The sequence below is a fragment of the Arvicanthis niloticus genome, chromosome 8 (genome assembly GCF_011762505.2).
Source record: "Arvicanthis niloticus isolate mArvNil1 chromosome 8, mArvNil1.pat.X, whole genome shotgun sequence".
Taxonomy (NCBI): domain Eukaryota; kingdom Metazoa; phylum Chordata; class Mammalia; order Rodentia; family Muridae; genus Arvicanthis; species Arvicanthis niloticus.
The window spans coordinates 63,254,172-63,280,510 of NC_047665.1; the positions used below are offsets into that span (position 1 = coordinate 63,254,172).

General features: G+C 43.5%; 1 protein-coding gene across 10 annotated transcripts in view; it reads right to left on the minus strand.

Moving 5' to 3' along the window:
* Positions 1 to 26,339, minus strand: part of Dclre1c (DNA cross-link repair 1C) — a 36,088-nt gene that overhangs the window by 9,258 nt on the left and 491 nt on the right. For 3 of the 10 annotated variants that reach the window (XM_076939477.1, XM_076939476.1, XM_034510924.2), the window contains exons 2-14: positions 25,625 to 25,676; positions 22,894 to 22,978; positions 18,911 to 18,970; positions 16,446 to 16,501; positions 15,843 to 15,944; positions 14,972 to 15,044; positions 14,481 to 14,621; positions 12,030 to 12,131; positions 10,981 to 11,117; positions 10,592 to 10,646; positions 7,211 to 7,299; positions 3,794 to 3,888; positions 503 to 1,375 (exon numbers count right to left, since the gene is read on the minus strand). In XM_076939477.1, coding sequence (XP_076795592.1) covers positions 503 to 1,375; positions 3,794 to 3,888; positions 7,211 to 7,299; positions 10,592 to 10,646; positions 10,981 to 11,117; positions 12,030 to 12,131; positions 14,481 to 14,621; positions 14,972 to 15,044; positions 15,843 to 15,944; positions 16,446 to 16,501; positions 18,911 to 18,970; positions 22,894 to 22,978; positions 25,625 to 25,676 — 1,920 coding nt within the window. Of the gene's footprint in view, positions 1 to 429; positions 1,376 to 3,793; positions 3,889 to 7,210; positions 7,300 to 10,591; positions 10,647 to 10,980; positions 11,118 to 12,029; positions 12,132 to 14,480; positions 14,622 to 14,971; positions 15,045 to 15,842; positions 15,945 to 16,445; positions 16,502 to 18,910; positions 18,971 to 22,893; positions 22,979 to 23,136; positions 23,294 to 25,624; positions 25,677 to 26,339 lie in introns of those variants that run through there. The other 7 variants (XM_076939478.1, XM_076939479.1, XM_076939480.1 and 4 more) reach the window with 7 other exon arrangements.

The following is a 26,339-nucleotide window of genomic DNA, read 5'->3' on the forward strand; positions in this document are numbered from 1 at the left end:
GTCTGCTCCTACTGTATCACTCTGGCTTTCTTTACCATATTTACACGGTCTGTCCTTTGACTTCAACTTTTACATCACTTGAGTCATGTTTTCTATAAATAACACATAATTGAGCTGTTTTTCCTGGACTCAGTCTTTTTATAAATCTTTTTATATCATTTGCATTTAATGTGATTATATGTTTAGATTTAGTTCTACCGTCTTATGCAATGCTGTTTTTGAGCCTGTTTCTCTTTTAGGTCATCTGAGCATTCTTTAACTATTTCATGTTGATCTTTCAGTATACAGATGCGTCACTCCGTGTAGGTTGAGTGGTTGATCTAACAAGCTGTCTACCCTCCAGGCCACGTGCATCCAGAGCTATGAGTGCTGCCCAGGACTTTTGTGTTTATCATTGTGTTACAACACTGAAAGACTGGACAAGGACCCTTGCTAGAGTAACAGTTTTATTTCTTAAGATCTAAGAGTGAACATTTTCTTTTTTCAACAACTATACTCTCACCTGTTGCCAATTTTCCATATAAGTACTGCAAATGCTCTGGCTTAGGAAGCTCAGCTTCTGGAGTTGAGGGGATTTCAAAATCGGAGGAGCTCTGTGAGTCTGCTTGTGTGCTGGTGAGCAGTGGTTTCTCAGGTGGAGATCTCCTGCCGCTCGCAGTGTCTGGTTCTCCATTTACTTCAGCTCCGCTTTTCAAATCACAGTAAGTCTCTTGTGGACAAAGTGCATCCTGTTGTATTTGAGAGGTAGAAGTGCTCTCTTTGATTTGGGGTTTATAGGTGCCCTTGTTCAAGAAGGTGCTGTCCCCACCACCTTTCTCTTGGGACGATAACAAAAGAGTATCACACTGGCTGTCCCAGCCTTGACTTCCTTGATCCGTTATATGAGTTGACTGAGATGAATTCTGGGAGGAGATATGGGTGGATTCTCCATCAGAGTCACTGCAGAGCTTTGGTGAGTCACTGAAAAACTTTGGTGACTGAGATCCCCTTGTCTCAATGGAGGAAGCTAAGTTTTCCAAACATTCATCTGTGATTTCATCCTTTCTTTTGAAGAATACTTCCCACTGTGGTATGTCTGCATCTGGATCAGCATTTTGCTGGGGGAGTGTCGTGGGGCCCACACCTCTCTGCAGTGAGGGTGGAGTTTCCAGCTCTTCTTCACTGTCGCTGTTGGATTCATCACAGTCTATAAAGTTGGCCAAAGAAGGGCTCTGCATACTCTCTGCTTGGCAGCGTCCTGGGCTTTGTCTCAGTTCAGGCTGGTCTAAAGGCAGGGCCTTCATGGAAAATACCTCAGGGTGAAGAGTTAGCTGGTATGGAACTTTGTGCCTTAAGGGTGTTGGTAGAGGGTCATCGAAGAGATCATCTTCTTCCTCTGAAACAAACAAAACCGGCATGTACAGAACAAGGAAGGGGGAATCTGCACTTAATGAAAGTTGAAGTACTTTACATAGGACTTTAATCTTGGAATTGTATAAAACACAGATGCCAATCTTCAAAGAGGCTGCTATCTGTTGAGAATATGGGTCAGAACTTTTCAAACTTGAGTGACCACTAGATTTCATGGGGCGACATTTTTTAAAGGATCTTGTTTTTAATTATGTGTATGTGTGTGTATCTGTATGAGTACATGTCTATGAATAAGGTGCCCAGGAAGGCTCCCGGTGCTATATCCCTGGAGCTGGAGTTCTAGGCAGTTGTGTAAACGCTGATTTAAGACGACCTGTGTGTGGACAACCCGTAGAATATTTTAAGAACTAAAGGACACGAAGGCCTGGTTAACAAACATGTAGAGAATGAGCTGTAAACCCACAAGTCTAGTTCCAGACCCTCTGCTCTTGAGCCCTTGTTATGAATGAGCTACTGTTCCTGGATACGTGTAGCCCCCACTCCCCCCCCCCCCCATCAAAAATGTCTCTTTACAGCAAATGAAGACCATCACAGAAAGCCACAACTGGACATAATACAGATACCTACATCAGAGTTCCTGCAGCTATGGCTGTTGAGCGGGGTGCACAGAGACTGTAAACGAGCCAAAATACCAAAAGTCTGCTGTAAATAGTCTCTCCTAGAAACGGCTGTGTGAGCAGGATGGGACGGGAACATAAGTTGCCATGTTAATGTGGAAGGGGGGGATCCTGCAGTGTCTATGGAGAAGGATGATTTGCCTCTCCAGAGATGAGCCAGTTCCCGGAATTATCCAATGCAAAGTTGTCAGCCCTGAAACCCTATCTACAAACAAAACCAAGTTTTATTTCTATGCAGTTTTTCATAGTTGTGTATGTAAATAATAACTTGAGGGGGCTATGGGAACAACTGGAAAAGGGGGAGGGAGAATGATGTAATTCCAATTAAAAGCATGTTTTAAAAATAGTTTAAAACCCACTCAATAAAATCAATGACATGCATGAACTAAAATATACATTGTTTCTATTATGTATTATAAAGTGTCTAGTAGAGATTTTTACTAGACTGTTAAAATAATGCCTGTAAAGATGAAAAGTGATGTGAATTATCACTACATTACATATTAGTGAGGAATGGTGAGCATAGGAGTCTAGAAAGGGCAGAGCCAGAGATAATAAATATGGAAAAGGAAAATCACAAATAGAAATGAGCACTAATCAAATATTTAAACCAGTATTTCATTCAATCCAAACAAAAAATTTAAAAAGACAAAACAGATTCGGTAGGTGCCTAAAAGGAACAGATTTCCTTATAAGGAAGAAGACTGCTGAGTCCAGTGTGCCCCTAAGGAAATTTGTGGAGTCATCAGGCGGGACCTGGTGATACCTGTGGAGTCTTCATAAAGGAGTAGAGGCCTCCAGCTCGGGAGCACCCCCTCTCCACTGTTTGCATACACAAAGGGAAGGCCATGTAAGCACAAGATGGTGGCCAACTACAAACCGTGAAACAACCTCACTGAAACCTACATTACCAGTCTTGTTCTTAGACTTCCAGCCTCCAGAACTATAAGAAATATATCTGTTGGTCTGGAAAGGTGGCTCAGTGGTTAAGAGCACCTGCTCTTGCAGAAGACCCATTTCATTCCTAGTGCCTACATGGTAGCTTATGGTCACTGTACCTCTAATTCCATAGCCAGATGCTTTCTGACCTTTGAGGGCCCCAGGCATACATGTGTACAGACACACTTGGGAGTAAAAGGCATGTACATAAAAATATCCAAGGTAATTTTAAATTAGAGTTTAAAGGAATACAAACATAAAAGCAAAAATGAAAGACAGGCCTGGTTCAATCCAAGCCCTATCACTTCCTGCCAGACTTGGGGTAGGTGTGAGGGTGTCTAAATTCCAGTGTTCTCTTTGACCAAGCCAGATGGGAGTCACTTGCAAGTTTGTTTTACAGGTTAAGCTGTAGTAGCTGTAGAAGATGGAGCTTAAGAATTGCCCTATATAAATGTTTAATAAATAGCACCCTCCAGTGAAGATTCACTTACGGCATTCCACCAAAGGATGAAAATCTAAAGTTATAACCACCAAACTTGGCTGTTATAAGCCAACAAGGCTTTGTCCAGAATCTGAAGTTCTCATTTCTAGTCAGAGTTTATCTGTGTTCTCAACTACAAGTGAAAGAGCACTATAGGGAAGTAGGAATGGACAGAGAAGAGCTGCCTGCATATCCTCACTGCTCTGGCTGATCAGAACCAAAGGCAGCCAAATCTCTCTTCAGCATCTGCTAATGTAGCAAAACTGCCCCAGGGTGACAATAGAGTCTGCCTCACAGCCCACACCAGTCACAGGGCATATGTGAGGAAGCCCAGGACCATGCTTACCTGAGTCAAGATGGATTGTTCTAGCTCTCTTCAATTTTCCAAGTGGTTTGTACTTTGGTTCAGCACATTGGGAAGATCGGCATAGAGGCTTTAAACTGACATAAATCAGAACATTTGAAAATTTTACTTTTCTACTTTGGGGAAAGCTGATAAAGCATAAGCATTACTTATAGAGATGACAACAAAGCCAGAGGGAGGTCATGTGAGCATTTGTGGGAGACAGGCCATGCTTAATAAAGATCCTGCAAAACAGTAAAGTGGGCCACGGAAGCACTTCAAGACAGCACAGTAGATACTGGTCTCGGTCTCGTGTGGGGGAATTGTCCTAGCAGATTAAAGCCAAACTTGATTGATTGCTCGTACAACTCTATCCCAAGACAGGGTTAGGTAACCAGTGAAACTGTCTAGCATCCAGGGAGCAGAGGCAGGTGTGCTCCCTATGAATGACTCTCAGTTCCCTCTTACAAGAATCCCACAAACTTCATCTCCCAACTGCAGAGCCACAGGCTGAAGTCTAGGACATAGAAATAAGACCTGAAGGGTCTGCCCTCACTGAGGCCTGGCTGCATTACCTACTTTCCTTCTGCCAGGTTGCCAGAAGCCTTAAGGGTCATATAACCACCATAGCAGATGATGAGAGCCCTGAAGCTCACCCAGACTTCTTCCCATCTGTCATCCCTATTTCCATGTCTATGATAGTCCCTGGCTCTGTCCCATCGGACACCTCCAGAATCTGCTGTTACTGTTTCTCTCTGGAGCCATTTCATGCATTCTCTTTGGGTAACTTTTGCAAAGTGTGGGTCACTCTCCACCTACCCACTCACCTGACTACCACAGACTGCCCTGTTGAAATGCAAGACAGGAGAGTATACATTTTAACAAGCAGTCCAAATGATTCTAAGTATATTCCCATTTAAATCTCCAAGACAATCTTAAATCTCAGCTAGCAGATCAAGTTCTTAACTCTTGCCTTGCTAGCCAGCATGTTGCTTTCTTTGGATTACCATGCTTTTTTAGCTTCTAACTTACAAGTCTACTAAAACTGCTGTGAGCATTCACAAGTACCTCATTATCAAGGTAACCAGAGACATCACAGTCCTGCACTAGGTCACTCTTCAAAAAAGATTTTGTTTTTATTTCTGTATCCATTCATGTGTCCATCACATGAGGGTGGGTAGTTCCATGGAGGACAGAAGAGGGCATTGGGTCCCTGGAGCTGGAGTTGCAGCTGTTTGTACACCTCTGGATGTGGGTGCTGGGAGCCAAACTTGGGTCCTCAGGAAGAGCTTTTAACCTCTGAGCCATCTTTCTAGCTTATCAGAATTGGCTGCTAATTCCTTCCTTCTTCCCCTCCTCCCACTTTCCCCTCCTCCCACTCCCTGGCAGAACCTGTATCTCACTTAGTTTCCCACTGGAGCTCTGCTCTCACGCTTTCCTTTTTCCTTTTCCTTTGGGTTTCAGTTACTGTCCTCAGTGCCAACTCTAAATCTGTGCCTCCTACCTGTCTGGTCCCAAGAAGTCCTTTTTCCCAAAGTCTAGAATTTAGACAAAAGCCAGCATTCCCTTAGAGACTTGAGAAAATAGCTTCTACCTGCTAAAAGGAAGCCATCTCTGATCTCTGGCACTTCTGGCTCTCCCATTAAAATGCCTGAGTGCCTGTTAGCACATCACAGGTTCCCTTCCTCCCAGGTACCTGGTTCCTTTTAAAACCCTAGAAATCCCCTCACCCCCTGCCCCTTCTCTCTGCTTTCCCCATAGACACAACCCTGCCTGTTCAGAATAAACTTTTCCTTTTTACTGATGGAGTAGCATTTTGCTTTCTTCACTGCACCCATTTCATTTGAAAGAACAATATAAATCCCATTTGTCTCTATTTAAGAACCAGGCTTGATTTTGGAAAAAAGACCTTAAGTAAGGCACCAGCTCCAGGGACAGACCATAAAATCTAGAACAAGACCATAAAAACCCCTCCCAAAAAAACAGCCTGGGATAACCACAAAAATGGGGAAATATCTCAGAATGGGCCATCTGTGCTAGGCAGACCTATCGCATCACATGGTTGAACGTTCATGACATGGGAATGCAGACCACTGACCACCTGTGACCCCCCACCCCAGCACCTACCTCAATGAAATTTTAAATTACCTAATCCCCTGGTTCCTTGTCTGCCCCTTTTTCACCTATCTGTCCAAGCACGGTGATACAGTCTTCATCAGTCTCAGGGAGATTCCTGAATGATATCCTTCATGGCCCTCCCATGCATGCCCCCCAACCCACAAACACCCCATGCACGCCTCCCCCCCACGAACACACACACTAAATAACTGTAGTGTAAAATATAAAAGTCACATAAAGTAACAGTAAAAGATAACTATTGCATTGCCTGCTCTCCCATTTCAAAGATACCTTGACTGAGAACCTATGGGCTCTCTGCCAGGTGCTTTTCATAGTTATCTGTAGACTCCTGAGAATTCCAACAAGTATGCATGAATGAATATTGCTAATATTTATTGATTCATTTGATTTATTGAATATTTGTTGATTTGCTGTTCAGTTTTGACTGGTTTTGAAGTGATCTGGTCAAGCTGCAAGTAATTGGTGGACAGGATTCCACCCAGGACAAACTGACACTACCCACACATTCTGCCCACTAGAAATGATAGGTGCTGGGAGCCAAACCCAGGTAACTACCTGCTGTTCTAAGAGAACTTCAGGAAATTACCTGTTTTTCTAGAAAGACTATACTCAGTACAAGGTTAAGAAAGGACGTTCACAGGTCTCAGGTCCCAGGAACTTAAAGAACGTCTGGCATTCCCTGGGAGCCAGTTACGACAGTGGGATGGTAGGGCAATAAGGATATGACAGTGGGATGGTCTAGGGCAATAAGGATATGACAGTGGACTGGTCTTAGACAATAAGGATTCCATAGTAGGATCGCCCTAAGCAATGACTCTCGCCCAAACTTCCCGGTTTGCTGTGTCTTTATAACCTGCCCCCAAAATTAAAGTTTCAGAGCTTGATCAGAACCCCAGACTTGCTCTCATTCTTTGTGTCTCTTGTCCTTTCATTCTTTCGCCCCCTTCCCTGAGGTCTCGTTGAATCCCTGCGGTGGCGCCCCACAGGAACTTAAAGAATGTCTGGCAATCCCTGGGAGCTGAGACCTGTGAACGTCCTTGCTTAACCTTGTACTGACTAGACTTTCTAGAACAGCAGGTAATTTCCTGAGTTTCTTTTAGAACAGCAGGTAGAACAAACCTGGGTTTGCCTCTGGCAGACAGGAAGAAACGGAAATAAAGGGAAGCTCAAATGTTACCATGGAGATGGGTTCTAGAATCACAAACTTTCAGGTTGAGCAGTCCCGTGCCTCCCAGCCAACACCACTGCTAGCAACATGAGTCCCCCACAGAAACTACTCACACGTCCATGACCTTATCCACGGTGAGGCCAACTGGAATGACATTTGGATACGCATTCACTGGGCAGATGTAGCTCAAAAAATCTTTAATCTAGAAGAAATAAAGAATGCACCAGATATCTGTCTGATGGGAAATGAGGCGTCAGTCTACTCACAGTTCACAACATACAGAACCTATCTCTGGGTGGATGAATGGAGAAGTGCCATGCAGAAACAATGGCATTTTCTACAGCGATAAGGAATAAATGATGTCTTCTGCAGGACAGTGGATAAAACTAGAGAACATTCTGCTGGGCAAAATAAAGCAAACGCAGGCAAAAAGCATTTTGTTTCATGTGAATCCTATATAGATACACACATGTACATGTACAGACACATGGGAACTAGATTTAACAATATGTAATAACAACTGATGGGGACTGTTTGGGGAGAGCAAGGGGACTAGTGAGGGGGGAGGAGAGGGTCAGGAGAGGGTAATGGTGGCATATATAAACAAGTATGAAGATCTATGAACATGTCTATTGTATATGACCACCTAGGGACACATGCAATGCCTAGGCCTCCTTCCCCAGACCTTCCCCCTCTAGTGCTGGGCTATGGTGGGGGGCTAGGAACTTGTACATTTGAACTTTGTTCAGGTTCCAGCTCCACAAAAAGACCTGAGTTTCAGATACATGGGATCTAAAGATTTTGTCTTTTTATAATATACCATCCATCCCTTTGTCCAAGGCCAGTTGCCTACATTTGCAAAGCTTCTTCCATGTGACTTAGAATACAGCTGACTAGTTGTGGGGCAGTGGGCCGTGTTCCAGGACAGGAAGGTGGTTGGGAGTAGATTTAAACACCTACCATTCTCAATTATGAGAACTGTTGGGGATCCTGAATCCACTCAGCCTTACCAAGTTTTCTGTCTGGTAGCATGGTCCACTTATTCCTCCTTTTGTGGCCATAACACACACAAGAAGACAAGGTCTTTAACTACACCTCTTTCCACAGACTAATAGTCATTGCCAAGGCAACTGCATCTTGGAGATTACTTGAGCTGTTCTAATGCCTATTCTTGTGGACTTAAATAGCACACAGTGGTCACTACCCTGGGCAGACACTAAACTTTCCTGCCCCTTCCATCTTAGACTGCAGTCCCTAAGATAAGCAACACAGTTGACACAAGAGCACTTTACTTAAGGAGCCCAGAGAGAGCAAGGGCAAGACTTGTAGTGAAGACTGTAGCCCAAGGTCTCTCCTAGCAGGCAATAGAGAACAGCCTGCCTGTGCACAAACCTGCCTGTACACTTGTTTCTAGTGCCAGAGAGAGGGCCCCTTACCATAAGTCTGCAACACTGGGTGCTAAGGTGAAAACTGTTCTCACATAGGTGGATGCGGAGTAAGGGGCACACACAAGACTGAAACAGGAAGAACCCAAGCAAGGCTGCTAGCAGCACAGGTTGTGTGGATTCTGACTGAGACAATTGGTTGAAGTGTTCCAAGACTCTGTGTGTGTGTGTGTGTCTGTCTGCATATTGTGTATGTGTGTTTGTGTGTGTAATGTATGTGTATGTGCAACTTGAAATACTACAAATACAAACTTGTTTCTTAACAATTCTAAACAATCATAGTTTAAAACATTCACAAGTATCTTGATTATTTTTACTTTATTTATTTATTTATTTATTTATTTATTTGCCAAACAATGCTAAACAGAGGAACCCTGTCAGGATTCCTCTCAAGAGTTCTACAACTCAGGCAAAGCTCACTTACTAGATCTTGGTAAACTGTGATCTCAGTCAGGGTCTAAGGCTCAGATTCTTCATTTACATATAAACACATATAAAATCCTAGCTCCAGTACCTGGTGCCCGGTAAAACATACAGTCATTATGCAGAACAAAGTTGATAATGGCAATGCTTCCATCCCTTTTGACCAGGCAGTGGTCTGGATGCTTTTGCCCTCCCTGCACCCCCACAGTGCTCCGGCTTTATAGGAATGGTTGTAACATGTAAAAAAAAAAAAAAGAAAAGAAAAAAGAAAAGAAAAAGAAAAAGACTTCCATCCCTCTGCAGAGGGGTGACTGGTGCACAGAGGAAGCAGCATCCCGGGATCTCCAGGAACCGTGAAAACATTCGAACTGCACTTGAGTTAGAATGTTGAGGCACTTTTCACAATTGCTTATTGTGACCTTTAGGGAGACATGTCAACAAAAACAACTGCCTGTCTCACCCACCTCCTGCTGGACTTAAGAGAAACCTGTGATTTCTAAGGAGGACTGACAGGAAGGCTGAGCCTCTGTCACAATGACTCAGTACTCCTTAGAGATGATATCGCCACAACGAGACAAGAGACAGCCAATAGAGAAGCACCCTCTTTCCATCATTCAAGGTAACCTGTCACCAACTACTTGCCTGAACAGAGAACATTAATACCCTCAAACCTTGTTGCAGTGATTTCTATAAGACGCCATCCACAATGAATGTGTGAACACTCAATCACTGTCCCCAGGGGGGAAACGGGGAGGATGAAGTTACAGGGCATCTCTGGCACCATCATTTTTAGCCAATAGATGAATAGCCCTGTCTTTTTAAAATTAGTATACAAACTATTCTATGTCGTTATGGCATTTTCGAAAAGTTGTGCTGTATTGATTCTCCTACCATCCTTCTCTTTTGTCTGTGCACAAACACTTCATCTTCTGCTGACCATCTAACACTCAACTCCCAGTGTTTACCACCATAACTCAAATCTGAACCAAACTTATCTGGCATATGTATTTTCCCTGTGCTCAGGAACTAGACAGGATGTTAGCAGTATAACTACATGCTATTTGAAGTAGTGAAATCACACACACACACACACACACACACAATTACAGACTACATAAAGAATAGATGTTTATAATATGAATTAAAACAAGGACGCAGAGTATCATCTCGTTTGTAGGAGCTGACAGTGTGCACGGCAAGGGATTCAACTTTCGTCATCATCCACCCCACTGCAAAGGACTCCTGCAGCCCAATAAGGCGCGATGCTGGGGCTTTGGGTTAATTGTAGTGAGCAGGCACACACAGAAATGTGGACTGCACAAGTAAGAACCATTGTTAGAAAACAGTGAAAGGAGGGTTGGAGAGATAGTTCAGCTAGGAAAGGATGAGGATCTGAGTTTGATACCCAGAACCGTGTTGTAATCCCAGAGAGCCTAGCGTAACTGGTGAGCTCTGAGCCAATGAGAGAACCCGTTGCAGAACAGTGGGGTGGCCTAGCTGAGGATGACACCTGAGGCTGTCCTCTGGCCTCCACTCACACTCACCCCCCCCCCCCCCCCCCCCCCCCGCATACATGCACATACAGGTAGCCTGGCCCCTGAGTTAGGAGCTGACAGGAACTCTTACCTCACTGTAGGAGGAGTGAAAAGAGAAGCAAGCTCTGTATGAGCTCTCTCCGGTCCTGAGGGGAAAGCACAACACAAAAGGCCACTGAGCCAAACTAAATGGGGTCACAGGCTTGAACTTCAAAGTAAGCTGCTCCGGGAAGCTCGGTGGCTTTCGGGACTGCTGCTTAGACAGCAGTCAACTTCTTCAACTGTGGGGACTGGCTATGGAGACACTAAAGAGCCCAAATCAAGGAAGGCTTGTTAAGGTATGAGGGCCGCTGTGGGGGTGCCTCTATTATACTAGGTGCTTCCATTTTCTCTCCTTGGGCTTATTGCTGATCTGTGTGTAAACCATACTCAGTTCAACACTTCACCTCTAGTGTCAGAAGACCAGGATGCTGTGCTTACCTCACAATCACGTTTGTTTTTCTGGTCCTCTCTCCAAACCACATGGTAGATGGCTTGATGCTGATGATGTGGAGTCCAGGTTTGGTTTTGGAAGTCATACCACAGGGTAATCTATTCCACTGAAAACACTCTTCTGCCTGAAGTCAAAACCAACCAACCAAACAAATAAACAAACCTCCATGCATACTTGTTTTAAGTTGCAGTTACATATCTTCAACAAGGCTGCTTGTAGACTGAATCTCAAAAGCGGTTGCAGATGAGGTTTTGGACATGAAAAAAATAAAGACACAAGAAAAGAAGTAGGTCATTCCAAACTGAGAGCTCGCCTACAGAACGCCGGACCTGGATGCCTCACTGCCCTCCATATGAGGAAAGAGAATAGAACGCTGGAGAATAGGGTGGTAGTGAGAGAATCCTCAAGCTCCTCGAGGAGACACAGGGCTGAATGATCGTGAGTTTGAGCCCAGCCTAGACTACAGCAGTCTGACCCTGTCAAGAGTGAAGATTCAGAAAAGAAAATCAAAAGCAAGCTACTCTTTGGGCTGGGTAAGGCGGCACATGACTGGATGAAAAAATAAATAAAAAGAAAACAAACAAGACTGCTCCCAGGTATGCCGGAGGAGGAGGCTTACTGTAGATATGTGGGAGAGCAGAGCCAGAGGCAGGGACATCTTGGAGATTCTAGGACATGATCAGACTAAGCTGGGCCATGTGGGGGAGAGGGGAAGGAAATTGAGAGGTGTCAAGGCAGCCCTGCTTATATACTGAAGGCCTGGGGGAGGAGCAGAGGGTAAACATGACTAAGACATTGTGTGAAATTCTCAAAGAATTAGTAATTTGCTTAAAGTATAAGCTGGCAAGATTACTAACTTCATTGTAAGTAAACTTTCATGCTGAGTACAGATCATGGGATACAGGTATGTAGAGCTGCATGACCGCCAACTAACGGTCTAGGATCCCAAAAAGGCCGGGAAGAGAATCTCTGGGCTGCCTTCCTCATGTCGATTTCTCAGGTCCCGAAAGCGACAGGACAGAAGTTTTCCCAGTACCTTTGGGTGGCGGCAGGCGTGGATCTGGGTGTTTCGATCCGTCGTGAGATGGTGCAGGATGTCAGGCATGTTTTTAAACATATCCAGCTTGTCCACGTGAACCTGTGCGTAACAGCAGAGGAAAGCACACTATTTGAAATGCATTCCTAAGAATGAATAGTTCTGGGGTCGTTAGTCAAGGGGATCGTCCAGAGTGAATAAATCTGCAATTTTCTCTTGCAGTCTAGTCCTGGACTATTTCAGTGTGGTAATATCCTGCCAGGGTGTCACTAGGATAAGGACTCATTTCAAAGGCTGAATCTGGCTGTGTTCATACTGTCCTTCAAGAAAAACTTGAATCATACTGATTATGCATCTACTGGATGTCAAACTCAGTTCTAAACCCCAGGAATATATATAGCAGAGAACAAGAAAGAAGCAATCAAGAATCTTCTACTGGGCTGGTGAGACAGCTCAGTGGGGAAAAAAAAAAAAAAGGTATGGTAAGCCTGGGGCTATGAATTTGATGCCCAGAACACACATAAAGGAGGAAGGAGACAACTACCTCTATTGTCCTCTCACTTCTCCAAGTACTCTGGTGAACATGTCACCCAACAAAAACCAGCCCACTGTAATGGCATGCTACATGCCACACAGGACAGCAGGACATGGATTGTCCTGTCTCATAAAGCTTCACTGGGCAGAGGAGAGAAAGATGCAGGAAAAACAAACAAACAAACCAACAAACAAACCCCCCTCAAACCTGCTAAATTTGTTTTTCATGAAATCAAAACCTAAATTTGTTTTTCATGAAATAAAATAGTAGCATTCTACGTTCGTATGAGGCCAACAAACACCCTGGAATCATGTCCAGTCGCTGTGCTGGCCGGGACGAGGCAGGGTGCAGAAAGAACTCAGTACAACCACCACATGGCCGCTCGGCTTACAACTGACTTACTTATGACCAATAAGAAGGGAAGGAAAGGATGAGGGAGGGGGAGATGAAGCAGCCAGTAAAGTCTGCCTTGCAAGCATAAGGAATTAAGTTTGATCTCCAGAACCCATGAAAAAAAAAGGAAAAAAGAAAAAAAAAAAAAAAAGAAAAAAAATCTGGCTATGGTGGCCTGTGCTTGTGATCCCAAGGGAGGAGGTGAGAGGCGGATCCCTGGGCCTCACTTGCCATCCAGGCTACCTGCTGAATTCCAAGGCAATGAGAAACTCTGTCTTAAAAGAAATTAACTTTTGGCCTCTAACACACATGCAATATATATATATATATATATATATATATATATATATATATATATATATATATATATATATATATATATACACACACACACACACACACACACACACACACACACACACACACACACACGCATGCATGCATAACCACACACAGAGAAAATTTAAGCCAGGTATAGTGACAGGACTATAATCCAGGAACTCGGAGGGCTGAGGCAGGAGGATCACGGGTTTGAGGTCAGTCTGGCTATAGAGTGAGTTTTCAGACCAGCCTGGGCCATGCACCTGCTTCTCTCAGAAAAAGATGAAATGAAGAAGTAACGGTGACTGTGACTTCCCAGCCTCTCTAAGAAAAACAGGAAGGAGACAAGAGTGAACCACACAAGAGAATCCTCATAAAAATGTCTGGAAAGGTAGCTGCAGATTATCCCTGAGCTACCTTAGTAGTAAACATCACTGTTTTCTCCTGGTGAATGCCTGATCTAGAACTGTCCCCATCTCAGCAAAGGGACTCAAGGAAACTCTGGGATCACCATCAAATGCCTCTCCCTGAAGCACTCTTCTGCCCTGGCTTCTTTCCCCTGGGGCTCAGAGAGGTAGTTTCCACTCTTTAGACACCCCTAAAATTACACCACAAGTTTAGTGGGGGCAAATAGTTGCCACCTTTATAGATTACAGAGACAAGGTGTGAAAAAATTTATTTTTTCTTTTGGTTTTTCGAGACAGGGTTTCTCTGTATAGCCCTGGCTGTCCTGAAACTCACTCTGTAGACCAGAACTCAGAAATCCACCTGCCTCTGCCTCCCAAGTGCTGGGATTAAAGGCATGCACCACCACTACCCAGCATGAAAAAAGAATTTAAAAGACAGGTAATTCAGATAAGTGTGTGTATTTGTATATGTGTGTGATGTGTGAATATTATAATCACAGACATTACTTGGTTCAAGTTTACTTTTGATACTGGTCACAATCATTGTTATTTATTTCATACCCCACACTTTGGAAAAAAAAATACTTTGCCTCTGGGGCACTGAAGACTCTTCTGCCCTTTGTGGGCTGTGACATCCTTTTGTGAGAACATGCACCTACAAAGATGAGGAGAGTTCCAAGGGGTCAGCCTCTGCCACAGCTTTGTCTTAGCAAGCGGCTCCCACCTCTCCCTGGTTTCAGTGATTTGGGGGAGGGGAGAGGAAGAGATGGGAAGGGCCTGGAAAGGGACTGGTACCTGGACACCCAGCTCCTCACTCAGGTTGGTGAATAAATACTCGTAGCCATAAGCTGCTTTACAGTTCAGCCACACGACGTGGTGCAGACTCCTAGTGACCCAGCTTCGAACCAGCTCCAAAATCCCTCTCAAGCACTCCTCCTAGACACCAACAACATTTGATACTTTGGAGAAACTCATATAACCTTTTTCCTCTGTGACATTCAGAAGTAATCACACCCAAGGGGACAACTACACCCTCCCAACAAGACAGGTGGCCACACCAGCTCACCACTCCAGGCAGACCTGTCACCCCAGGAATACTCATACCCAGGCAGACCCGTTACCCCAAGCAGAGTCATAATCCCAAGCAGACACCTCAGGCAGACCCGTCACCCCAGGAATACTCATACCCAGGCAGACCCATCACCCCAAGCAGAGTCATAATCCCAAGCAGACACCCCAGGCAGACCCATCACCCCAAGAAGATCTGTCACTCTAGGGAAACATACACGACTTGGGATTTGGTAAAACCTTGGGTCACAGAAAGTGGTGTCTAAATACACACTTTGGATGTCTTTAACTCTGCAAAGAAAAAAAAAATAGTGTTAGCCATTTCATGGGGCAAAATTGTGTATAAAATAATGTAGACCCTCAGATATTTGAGCGTGTTCCATTCCACTTGCAAACATTTTGTCCATCAACTTTACTGAAAAGCAATTTCCATATAATAAAATACAATACAATAAAAAGATTTTTGGACTCGAGAAATAACTTGGTGGGTAAAGGCAAGTTTTACCTTTCACCATGCCTGACAGCTGGAGTTAGTCCCCAGGACACATTTAGTGAAAGGAGAACCGACTCCCACCAATCATCCTCACCTACACACACACACACACACACACACACACACACACACACAGATAAAATGTAAAAATACTGATTTTTGCACACCTGATCCAGTGACTTATATCGATTTATGTCACCATCATTCCATTCCAATCAGTATGCAGAACACTGCATGACCTCATTTTAAAGAGGGAAATTTGCACTACTATTATAACCTTTAAAAAAACAAAAAAAACAAAAAAAACAAAATAAAAAAAGACTGGGTCTCACTGTGTAGCCCTGGCTGTCCTAGAACTCAGGCTGGCCTGAACGAAGAGATCCATCCGCCTGCCTCCGTCTCCCAAGTGCTGGGATTAAAGGTGTGCACCATCACCGCCAGCTTTATTACAACTTTTACATCAAGTTGACTTTTAATCCAACAAAAGCTTGGAATGATGGGGACAGTGTGTGCACACGCACACAAGCATGCACTCACACCCACACACATTTATTCAACTCAAGGTAAACAGCCAAGAATTCTAGAAGGTGCCATACCTGCCCCCAGAGTGCAGAAGCTCCATTCTGGAAGCTTCTCCTTTTGCCAGTCTGAAGTCTCCTGTGTATAAGACAGTTCCATTACTGCCCTGAAATAAAAACCTGAAAAATAAGCATACCTCAATGACTTCCAAATGACAAAGTCCTAAGAAAGCAAGCAAAGGCTAAAACCTCAGCAAAGGCCTCCTGCCCAACACGTCCCTTACAGTGTGGTGCTAAGTTCAAGTAATGCCACCTTTCCCCATGAGTAGCAAAAAGAAACTACAATCAAATAAGATGAAACAGCAGGGCGGGCGAGCACTAGGTGTGTCTTGTAATGGTCTAACACTTCATATATATATGCAGATCATTCTACTCCAGGGAGAAATGCCTGGGAGAGGATGGCCCAAAGTCACAGGAGAAACACCACTTAAAGGTATCCACACTCCATATGGTCCTCATCTCAGTTCCCCAAGTTTGATTTTAAAATAAAGATTAAAAGCACTGCCAGAAAAAGAGTATCTATCTCTGTACACATACTACCTTTAAATCCTAAAAAGCTGTTTCTACAAATATGGTATGTATATATAGAGAGAAAGAAATAGAAACAGACGGGCCCCTTACATAACTGATCCGGGGCAGTGACCAGCTGGTAAGAGAGTCACAACTACCTCTTCCTTCTAAAAAGAAAATGAAAAACAAAAAACAGGAACAGAAGTTATCATTAGGAACTGGCTAAATTCACAATGTATCACAAGAACACACCTTTTTCTCATTCCCTCGTGGTCCAATCCCCGGACTAAGGGGAACCCTTGTCTACTCCCTTAACAGAGCTATGACAGGAACACTTCCATTTCTAGGTACACACTCAGGAGAATGCCCACACAGACATTTGTTCACGATGCCCACTGCATGACTACCCACACCAGCCCCAAAGTAGAAATACTTCAAAATATCCAGCAGCCAATAAATAGATAAGTAGTGTGTGCTTTGTCCACACCATGCAATACCCTTTGGCCATAAAGATAAATCTATACATGTGTGCCATATACATATACATGGATGCCTCTTGAAAAACACTCAGAGAAAAAGTCACATGGTGCAGAATAATTCCACAGATAGGCAAGTCCAAAAAGACAGGAAGGAAATGGTAGTTACCAGGAGCTGGGGCTGGAGGGGTGGGAATGCCTGTAGTAGGTCCAGGGTTTCTGAGTGATGAAAATACTCTAAAACTGACTGTGGTGCTGACGAGACGGCTCTGTGAATGTATTGAAGCCATCAGGACTTCAAATGGATGAACTGTGTGATGATAAATACTGCAAGAGCACTATTACTGATGAAAGGAGTAGACACAGCCTGGTCCTGGGTCACCTTGAACATGACATTGTCCCTTTAGGACAGAGCCTGCTGGGTACCACTGACTCTCCAGCCCTCCAAGAAGGGGACAGAGCTCTGTCTGCAACAGTTCACTGCTCAGTAATAATTCCTCACCCTCCGCTTCCACTACTCATCCTCCAGGCCCCTCTCAACAGGGGCCTCCTAGCTGGGGCTGGACACACACTGCACAAAAGCCAGGTCACAGGACAAGGCATGTAACCACTGGCACAGCAAGACCTCTCCCAAGAGCTTGCCTTAGCACTCACGGCTGGGCTTGGAGGAAGCATCTGCAGGTGACAAGGCCAATAAAACACCCCTCCCCAGTCACACTTGCAAAGATTCAGGCCTGCTCCCTGCCTGCCTGCATGCCCACTCACCCTCCCTCCTTTTCTCTCCTCTCCCTCCCTCCATCCCTCCCTGCCTCCCTCCGTTCTTGTTTCACGTTTCATCCCCTGCCTATTAAACCTGGCTCTACCAGGATGAAATTCTGAGGAATATTTGTGACCTTCTCCTAAGGAGAAACATCTAAAAGGCCATCTCTCTTCTGATTACGGTCACACGTGTAGGTCACCCCAAGTTCCACACAGTGAAGCCACAGATGATGGTGCTATAACAGACTACAGAGCAAATGCTAACTCAGCTGCCGGAAGACAGAAAGACCCCTCTTAGCCTCGAGTATCATTTTGATGCGGTTTTGCCTTGTTTTGTTTAAAATTGGTCTACAATCTTATTTACTATTAAAACAATACATTCAAAAAGTACTAGTACTAAATTTAAAGTTGAAAAATAAATTTTATTGACTTGGGCAGAGACTATTTATTTATTAAAGATTTATTTATTTAATGTCTGAATATCTGCATGTACACCCGTGTGCCAGAAGAGGGCCCCAGATCTCATAATACATGGTTGTGAGCTACCATGTGGTTGCTGGGAATTGAACTCAGGACCTCTGGAAAAGCAGCCTTAACTGCTGAGCCATCTCTCCAGCCGAAGACTTTATTTTAAAACAAGGAAATTATTTAAGAAGAAAATAACCATTATACTTAAATTTGCTTCAAAAAATTTAACTAACTATTTTTTATATCCCAGATGTAAGAAACTTAGTAAGTGTGACAGTGGCTCTGTGTAATATTAACAAATAACATTCCCATCATGAGCATGTAAAACTAAAAAAAAAAAAAAAAAAAAAAAGGCAAAAAATTAAAAAATAAATATACCATGTTTAATCTTTCTAATGTTGGAAACAATTACAACACTCTATGACTGAATGTCTCCATCCCCTGAAGCATGGGGGTTGAAACAGTAACCCCTGGGAGTTTAATTAAAACTGTTGACTGGTGACTTGTTCTTGAAGTTAACTCCCCAGTGAACAATGCTCTCTACTGCTTAGTTCCTCTCAACTGTTTCACTTCACTTCTCCTACTGTGTGAAGGCACCAGGAAATGATAGCTAAGAAGTCACAGTGAAGGACAGTGAGAGAGCCCCAGGCCACTGTCAGAGAACCCCAGCTCCCTACTGTGAGAGAACCCCAGGGCACTGTCAAAGAACCCAGTACATAGGGATCAAAACACCTGCAAATGTTGTAGTTATTTTTCTAAAATGAACTTCACTCTTAAATCATTTCTTATGAATAAATGAGCATTCTAAGTTAAAGAGAAAGTTAAACAATCATTTTAGCAAAAGAAAATACAAAATATTTACTATATAGTTACCTCGCCCGATGCCTCATCAACTAAAGATATCTGGGTAGGAGTTTCAATTTCAATTGCTATCTGAAAAGAGAGTAAGTGGAGACACACTTCTGATTTCATGTATGTATTCTGATTTCATGTATATATTCTGATTTCATGTATACATTCTGATTTCATGTACACATTCTGATTTCATGTATATATTCTGATTTCATGTACACATTCTGATTTCATGTATATATTCTGATTTCATGTACACATTCTGATTTCATGTATATATTCTGATTTCATGTACACATTCTGATTTCATGTATATATTCTGATTTCATGTATACATTCTGATTTCATGTACACATTCTGATTTCATGTATATATTCTGATTTCGTGTATACAGTCTGATTTCATATATACATTCTGATTTTGTGTATCCATTTCTGATTTCATGTAACCATTTCTGATCTCAGTATAATTAAGTTAAAAAATGCTATAACAAGACAAAACCACTGTTATTGCAATGGGGTTACAGCTCAGTGTTGGAGCACTTAGCATGCACAAGTTCCAGGTTCAGCACACACAGAAGGAGCGCACATATACTCAGTACTCTTATATTTTTGGTTGTGAGCCTAGCCTTTAACAGCTGAGCCATCTCTCCAGCCCACGTATACTCAATACTCATTCCCACTTAGTATACACATACTCGGTACACACACACACACACACACTTAACACACACTCAGCATACACATCCAGCGAGTTGCATACACATACTCAGTATACACATCCACATTCACTAGTAACGTATCCCATTTACAGATGAAAAGCCTCGTGCTCATGATACACCATGAAACCACCCAGGCTTGAGACTGTTTTTTGAAGAGATTTTTGATAACTTAAATTTTCTCTACTTTTTCTATTTGCCTGTTTATATGTTTGGTGACATGCATGGGTCTGTTAAGCACTCTGCCACTGAGCTAAAGCACCAGCACAGGCTAGAACTCCTGGGTGTGTACATGTTCCTGTGTGTGTGCCTGCACATATGGAAGCCAGGGGTTGATGTTGGTGTCTTCTGCGATTATCTCTTCTTCTCTGAGACAGACTCTCTCACGGAGCCTAGAGCTCACCAGTGAGCACCAGGGGTCCCCCATTTCCAACTTCCCAAGTGCTGGGATTACAGGCATTTATGCACTTCCCCAGTTAGGGGCTAATGTAAGTGCAATTCACATGCAGGGTCAGAGCAGGCCATCAGCATCAAGGCTAGAAGGGGATGCTGACATATGTTGGCTGCTCTCCCAGAGTCTAGATGTCTGAATTCCAGCTTGTGTCTGGCCTTCCTCACTCCTTGACTGTTCCAGACAGATTTGTTTGTTTGTTTTGCTTTTTGTTTTTTCAAGACAGGGTTTCTCTGTGTAGTCCCGGCTGTCCTGGAACTCACTCTGTAGACCAGGCTGGCCTTGAACTCAGAAATCTGCCTGCCTCTGCCTCCCAAGTGCTGGGATTAAAGGCGTGTGCCACCACTGCCCGGCTGTCCCAGACAGATTAATTTATGGAACTGCAGGCCCAATCCCAGAGGCAAAGGGAAAGCAGCCGAGCTGCTGTGACAGATGTGCAGAGGACATGGACATCACTCAGTTGGCAGACAGGATGTGGAGACTAAACATGCATGATGATAGGTTCCTCCCAGCACAGGATCTTCTGGGCGCCCAAGCAGAAAGAGGGGGCTGGTGTGGCTTCAGAGACAGTGTTGGCAGCTGTTTTTGTTGAAACATAATGTCCACATATACTTCTTGGATACAGATCAACCTGGCTTGTACGCCGTGATCAAATTCAGTTATCAGAATTTCATCTCCTTAACTAGTCATCCTTTGGACGCTATTATCACAGACTGTTGTAGACTCGGTCTACAGAAAGCTGTTTTGTCTTTTTAAGAGACTGTTCCTATTTAATCAGTTGCTGTGCAGTGGAGGGGCCGTGAGCACGTAGAGATGAAAAGCTAACCTGTGGACTCAGTTCTCTCCTACTATATGGACCCCTGGGATCAAACTCAGGTCGTCAGGCGTGCTGCAAGTGGTTTTTCCCACTGGGCCGAAGCACGGGCTCCTGTTTTAGTGTTCCATTTGTTGTTTTGGTAGCACTGGGGATCAGACACCCAAGGCTCATGTGCACCACCTCTGAGCTGCACACCTGCCCTCTGTGGTAAAGGGGTGGGCTGCTTTGATCTTGCTTTTTTTTTTTTTTTTTTTTTTTGCAGAGGCTGGCCAGATGTGGGGCAGAGGGGGTGGAAGAGGAGGGACTTAAGCTGTCATCTGTCAGACATCAGCAAGATGCGACCCTTCATGCAGGCTTGTAGTAAGTCCTAACTCTAATCCTACTCTCCATCCTTCTCAGGTAGAGCATCAGGCCAGACGGAGGGCAGCAGTCAGCATGTAGAGTCAGAGGTGGTTTGTTGAGGGCACCTATGTTCATACCCTCTTGACCTGCAGCATCTTGTAACAGCAGATAACATCCTCCTCGGACCTTATGGAGCTCTGTTCTTTGCTTGGCTGTTATATTTTGTTTGCTGGTTGTGGCCTTAGGTTCTACTCTTTTTGATGGGAAAACAGCTACTTTGGACTTCTCTTTGGTAAATATTCTTCCTTTCCTTTCTTTTATTTTCCCTTTTTCTTTTTAAAAATCAATCCTTTTGCTTTTTTTCTATATCTAGATTAGTATTGGTCTTCCTTGGGCATTCTTAAAAGTTTTTTAGCCTCAACTGAGAAGTCTGTTCCTACCTTAAATAATAAAGATCAAAATAGGACCTTTTTCTGCCATGTTTGCATTTTATATGTTGTAGCAATTTTCTTCTGACTACTTTCTGGAGGAGAGATCTATTTCATTTTTCCACAAATAAAAAGTTATTGATTTTAGACCAGGCATGGTGGCACACATATTTAATCCCAGCACTGGGGAGGCAGAGGCAGGTGGATTTCTTGAGTTTGAGGCCAGCCAAGGCTACAGGCTACATAGTAAGTCTTAGTCTCTCTCTCTCTCTCTCTCTCTCTCTCTCTCTCTCTCTCTCTCTCTCTCTCACACACACACACACACTCACACGCACACACATACACACTTTCTCTCTCTCACACACACACATGTACACTCACATACATACACACACTTTCTCTCACACATACACACACATATACTCTCTAAGTTATCCTTTCTATTTCTCATTCTTTCTTGCTACATAGGTCAAGATGACATGAAACTTTTGTTCTTGGGACTGGGATATAGGTTAGTGGTAGAGCACTTGCCTGCCACACGCAAGGCCTTAGGTTCACTCCACAGAACCACAGGAAAAGAAACTTGTGATCTTCTTGCCTCAGACCTCCAAATGCTGGGATCGCAGGTCTGTAGTACCATGTTTGGCTTCGTTCTATCTTTTAATATTTTAAGATTTAATTTTATTTGTGTGTGTGTTTGTGTGTGTATGCACATGCATGTAAGAATGCCAACCATATGTAGGGAGCCTGTTGAGAACTGAGGAGAAAGTCAGATCCTCTAGAGCTGGAGTTACAGGCGGTTGTGAGATGCCAAATGTGGGTGCTGGTACCCAGACTCAGGTCCTCTAGAAGAGCATCAGGTGCTCTTGACCACTGAACCATCTCTCAGGCCCTAGCCTTTTTATTATAACCTTTAAATTATGTTCCTTCTTCCTGAGTTATCCTGGGACTTAAAAAATACAATAAAGCCCATTGTGTTTGCACTTTAACACATCTCTGCTAGGCAGTCCCCAGAGTAAATTAGGCCTAAGACCTAAATCACACTCTTGAGGAACAAGAAGGGAAAACCTGCCCAGTCACACCTCAGTCACTATTCTACTCCATGATGAATTCACATGCATGAAGAAAGGGGTTTAAATAATCAATCCCAATGATTTTTTTTAAAGATGCCTCTAAATATACTCCCCATGTACACAACAAAGAGGTGTTATTCAAAAATTACGACTTTTTGAATTACAGTTGACTTACAATTCGGTTTTCCCAAAATCTGTACCTCGGGCTAGTTAACAACAGCTCCTTAGTGACTGGAGAACAGTACAGGAAGACCTTCAAGCTGAAAGCAAAACACAGAAACAGAGCGGGAAAACGCTGGCTCAGCACAATGCCAAATAAGCCACTTTGCTGAGTCTGCAATGCACTTTGCAGAATGTCATTTTTCTCTAGGAAATCAGTCAGGTGACAAGGAAAGTGTGACAGTGGCTCCCAACATACCTGCCATGATTTGGAAATAAAATCCCCTTCAGAACCCAAGTGCTAAGGCTTGGGCCTCCAGTGCTAATGTTCAGAGAGAGGTGGGGCTTTGGAGGTAGATGAGGCCTCTGACCGAATCCATACATCAATCCTGTGAGGTAGCCATGAACCAGCATTCCTGGAGGTGGAAGAACTTCACTATCTCCGGTCCCTCCTGAGTCTAGCTTTCAGCTTCACGTCTGCAGGTTAGCAGCTTTCATCTGCCTCATCCATTGCTATGTTCCCTCCTCGGCAGGAGCCTAAGAGCCATGGAACCAGCCAACCACAGACTGAAAGCAGGAGGCAAAGTAAATCTTGCCCTTTCTAGGTTGTTTTTCTCACGTGCTTTGCCACAGTGACAGCAAGCTGGCTACCACAGTACCAGTGTTTAGCATCAACGATTTCAACCCTGACCACAGGACAGGAGAAAGGGATGCGTGGGGTCCTTCTGCTTCCTGAGAAGACCACCACTTGTATTACGCAGTGCTGGTAAGAGACTATGTGCAGCGGGGCTGGAAGTGCGGCACCAGAAGAAAGTAAAGATGAACAGTGCTTGTGTATGTTCAGGTACATCCAGAAAGGGTGCCACCAAATGCCAATCTGCTTCTAGGGAACAGGAAAGGGTGCTGCTTTTTGCATCACATAAATCTACTTATTATATATGCTGAAGAGCAAAGCCAGAGCCTTGCATAGCCTGGTCAAGCACTCTAGCCACTGAGCTACGACTCCAGTCCCTGTATTCATATCTCTGGTAAATTAACTTCATATTAAATTCTAATAAAATAATAATAATAATGGTATAGTTTGGTTAACTTCAGACTCTAGGCAGGCAGAAACTAGAAATTCCCACTGTACACTGTCATAATTCCTGACCCAGAGAAACCAGAGGGTTGGCGTCATTTTAAGATACTCAGTTGCAAGGTAATGTGTTACACAGCAATACAGAGCTGACATACAGGCACAGCTCTGTGTAATTAGACAGACTACACCTAGTTAAAACCCTGGTCTTACCACTCACTGGTTTTGTGACATTGGGTAACTAAATTAACCTATCTGGCTTCTTAGATTCTTCATCTGTAAGTTAGAAGTAATAACAACACCTATTTAAAAGGTTATCAAGAGGTTCTACTGAGGACACCAGCTCCAAGTAGACAGTAGTGGGGTTCTAGTAGAATCGTTATTTCTTGGGTAAACATTAGAATGAAAAAGTTGCTTTCTCCTGTACCTAGGGTAGGCATCAGAATGAAGACTTGGTTTCTAGAAGTACTTTGACCTTGAAGAAATCACTGTAGAAGACAGAGACTGTTTTCTGTTATCTCTAGAGTCATAATTCAGAAGGAAGTTCACACCCTTTACTTGACTTTGGTCACACGATGGTCATTGGCACTCCTGGAATGCCTTGCATTATTGAATATTACAAACAGTACACAGTAAGGACCAGCTGCAGGGGTGTGATGCTTTCCTTCACAAAACATTTAGATTAGATTAGGGGCTTTGGTTTCAGGAACTTGTTTTACCCTAAAAAAAAAAAAAAAAGCCTTTTGTGTAATAATCAATAGATGTGTTTCTGTGAGGCTGCTTGAGGTTCAGTTCATCGAGGCTGGATCTCCCTGCTGCATCAGAGCCTATACATTCTGGACTGACCCTCAACTCAGAACTCAGTCCGACAGTGAACTACTACATTCTCAACTCCATCATGCCTGGTCCCCTGCATCACTGCAGCAGTCCACCGTGCTCACCACTGAGCCACCTCTCCAGCCTAGGTAGGATTCCTGTTAGCAGAACCACCATTTACACACATAAACATATTCTCTTACAAAAATAAAGACAAATGAGTCATTGCTGCTGCCAGCAACACAGATGGAATCACATAAATACCATGTGAAGAACTAAATGGGGCTGGAGAAGTAGCTCAAGCAGTTAAGGTAGCCACTCTTCCAGAAGACCAAGGTTCAATTCCTAGCACTCACAGGACAGCTACGAATGTTGGTAACCACAGTTACACATAGGTATAACAAGCATACATGTAAAAAAAAAAAAAAAAAAAAAAACTTTGAAAAATCTTTAAGAAGAAGATGTCTTAATCTATCTAGTACATGATCCTATTTGTTTATTTTTATTTATTTAAGACAAGTTCTCAGGCTGGCCTTGAACTCACAAATCCTCTTGATTCCTCAGCGTTGGGATTACACCACCATATCAAGCCATCTGTTTATATTAAAATTCAAGAATAACCAAAGTTAGCTCACTGTGACAAAAACTCAAAATAGGAATAACTTCTGGGAGAAAAAGCAGGTAAGATTAGACAGGGGTCTGGGACACGGTAGTGGTCAACTTCTTATCTGTGTGAAAGCTACATAATGTTTATATAGGCTACCTGTTAGGATGTATGTACTGTTCTGCCTAGGTGTTATCTCTCAATTAAGACGTTTACTTACACACAAAGAAAGAGCAAAACCAAACCAATTACCTGCATTCCAGCCTTCTTTTCAAGGAAGGAGCCCTTAATCCTTTCATGTGATCTACAAGGGAAAGAATTAGAAATCATGAGCATGTTTTGTTTGATTTGTTTTTTAAGAGGATTCCTCTGCCCACAACAACTGGGCTGTCTTTGTAAGCTTCCTACTGAGCGAAACTACATAAGGCTCACCACTATGAGCAAACAGATTCCCACAGGTCTCTGGCTCTTCTGCAGATGAGGAACCTTTCAGAGTAGAGAACAGAAACCACTGATGAAAGCAATTTAAGTCCCATGTGGGTCAGGAGAGCGAGGCAGGAAGATCAAGTGCTAGTCTAACGGAGGTGGGTTGATTTGACTACACCTAGGATATGTGAAGCTCTGCCCCATAACCTAAAAGAAGTAAATAATAAAGAAGAAAAACGGGGGACACTTGGCTAAGCTTATAGACTGGTTGTATACATAAACGCACACGCGCACACACTATGTGTGAAAATTTAGTGTGAGAAAGAGACATTTGTGTGTGAGAGGGGGGAAAGGAGGGAAGAAAGGAGGGAGGGAGAGAGAACAGGAGAGACAGAAACAAACAATGTCTCCGGGATGTAGAACTTCTGAGACGTGTGTCTATGTAAGAGTGACATTTCGCTCTTAACTAATGTCTCGGGGTGTAGGAGAAGTTCTGAAACGTGTTTTCCTTACTCGTGATAAACGAGAGTTAGGGAAGTTT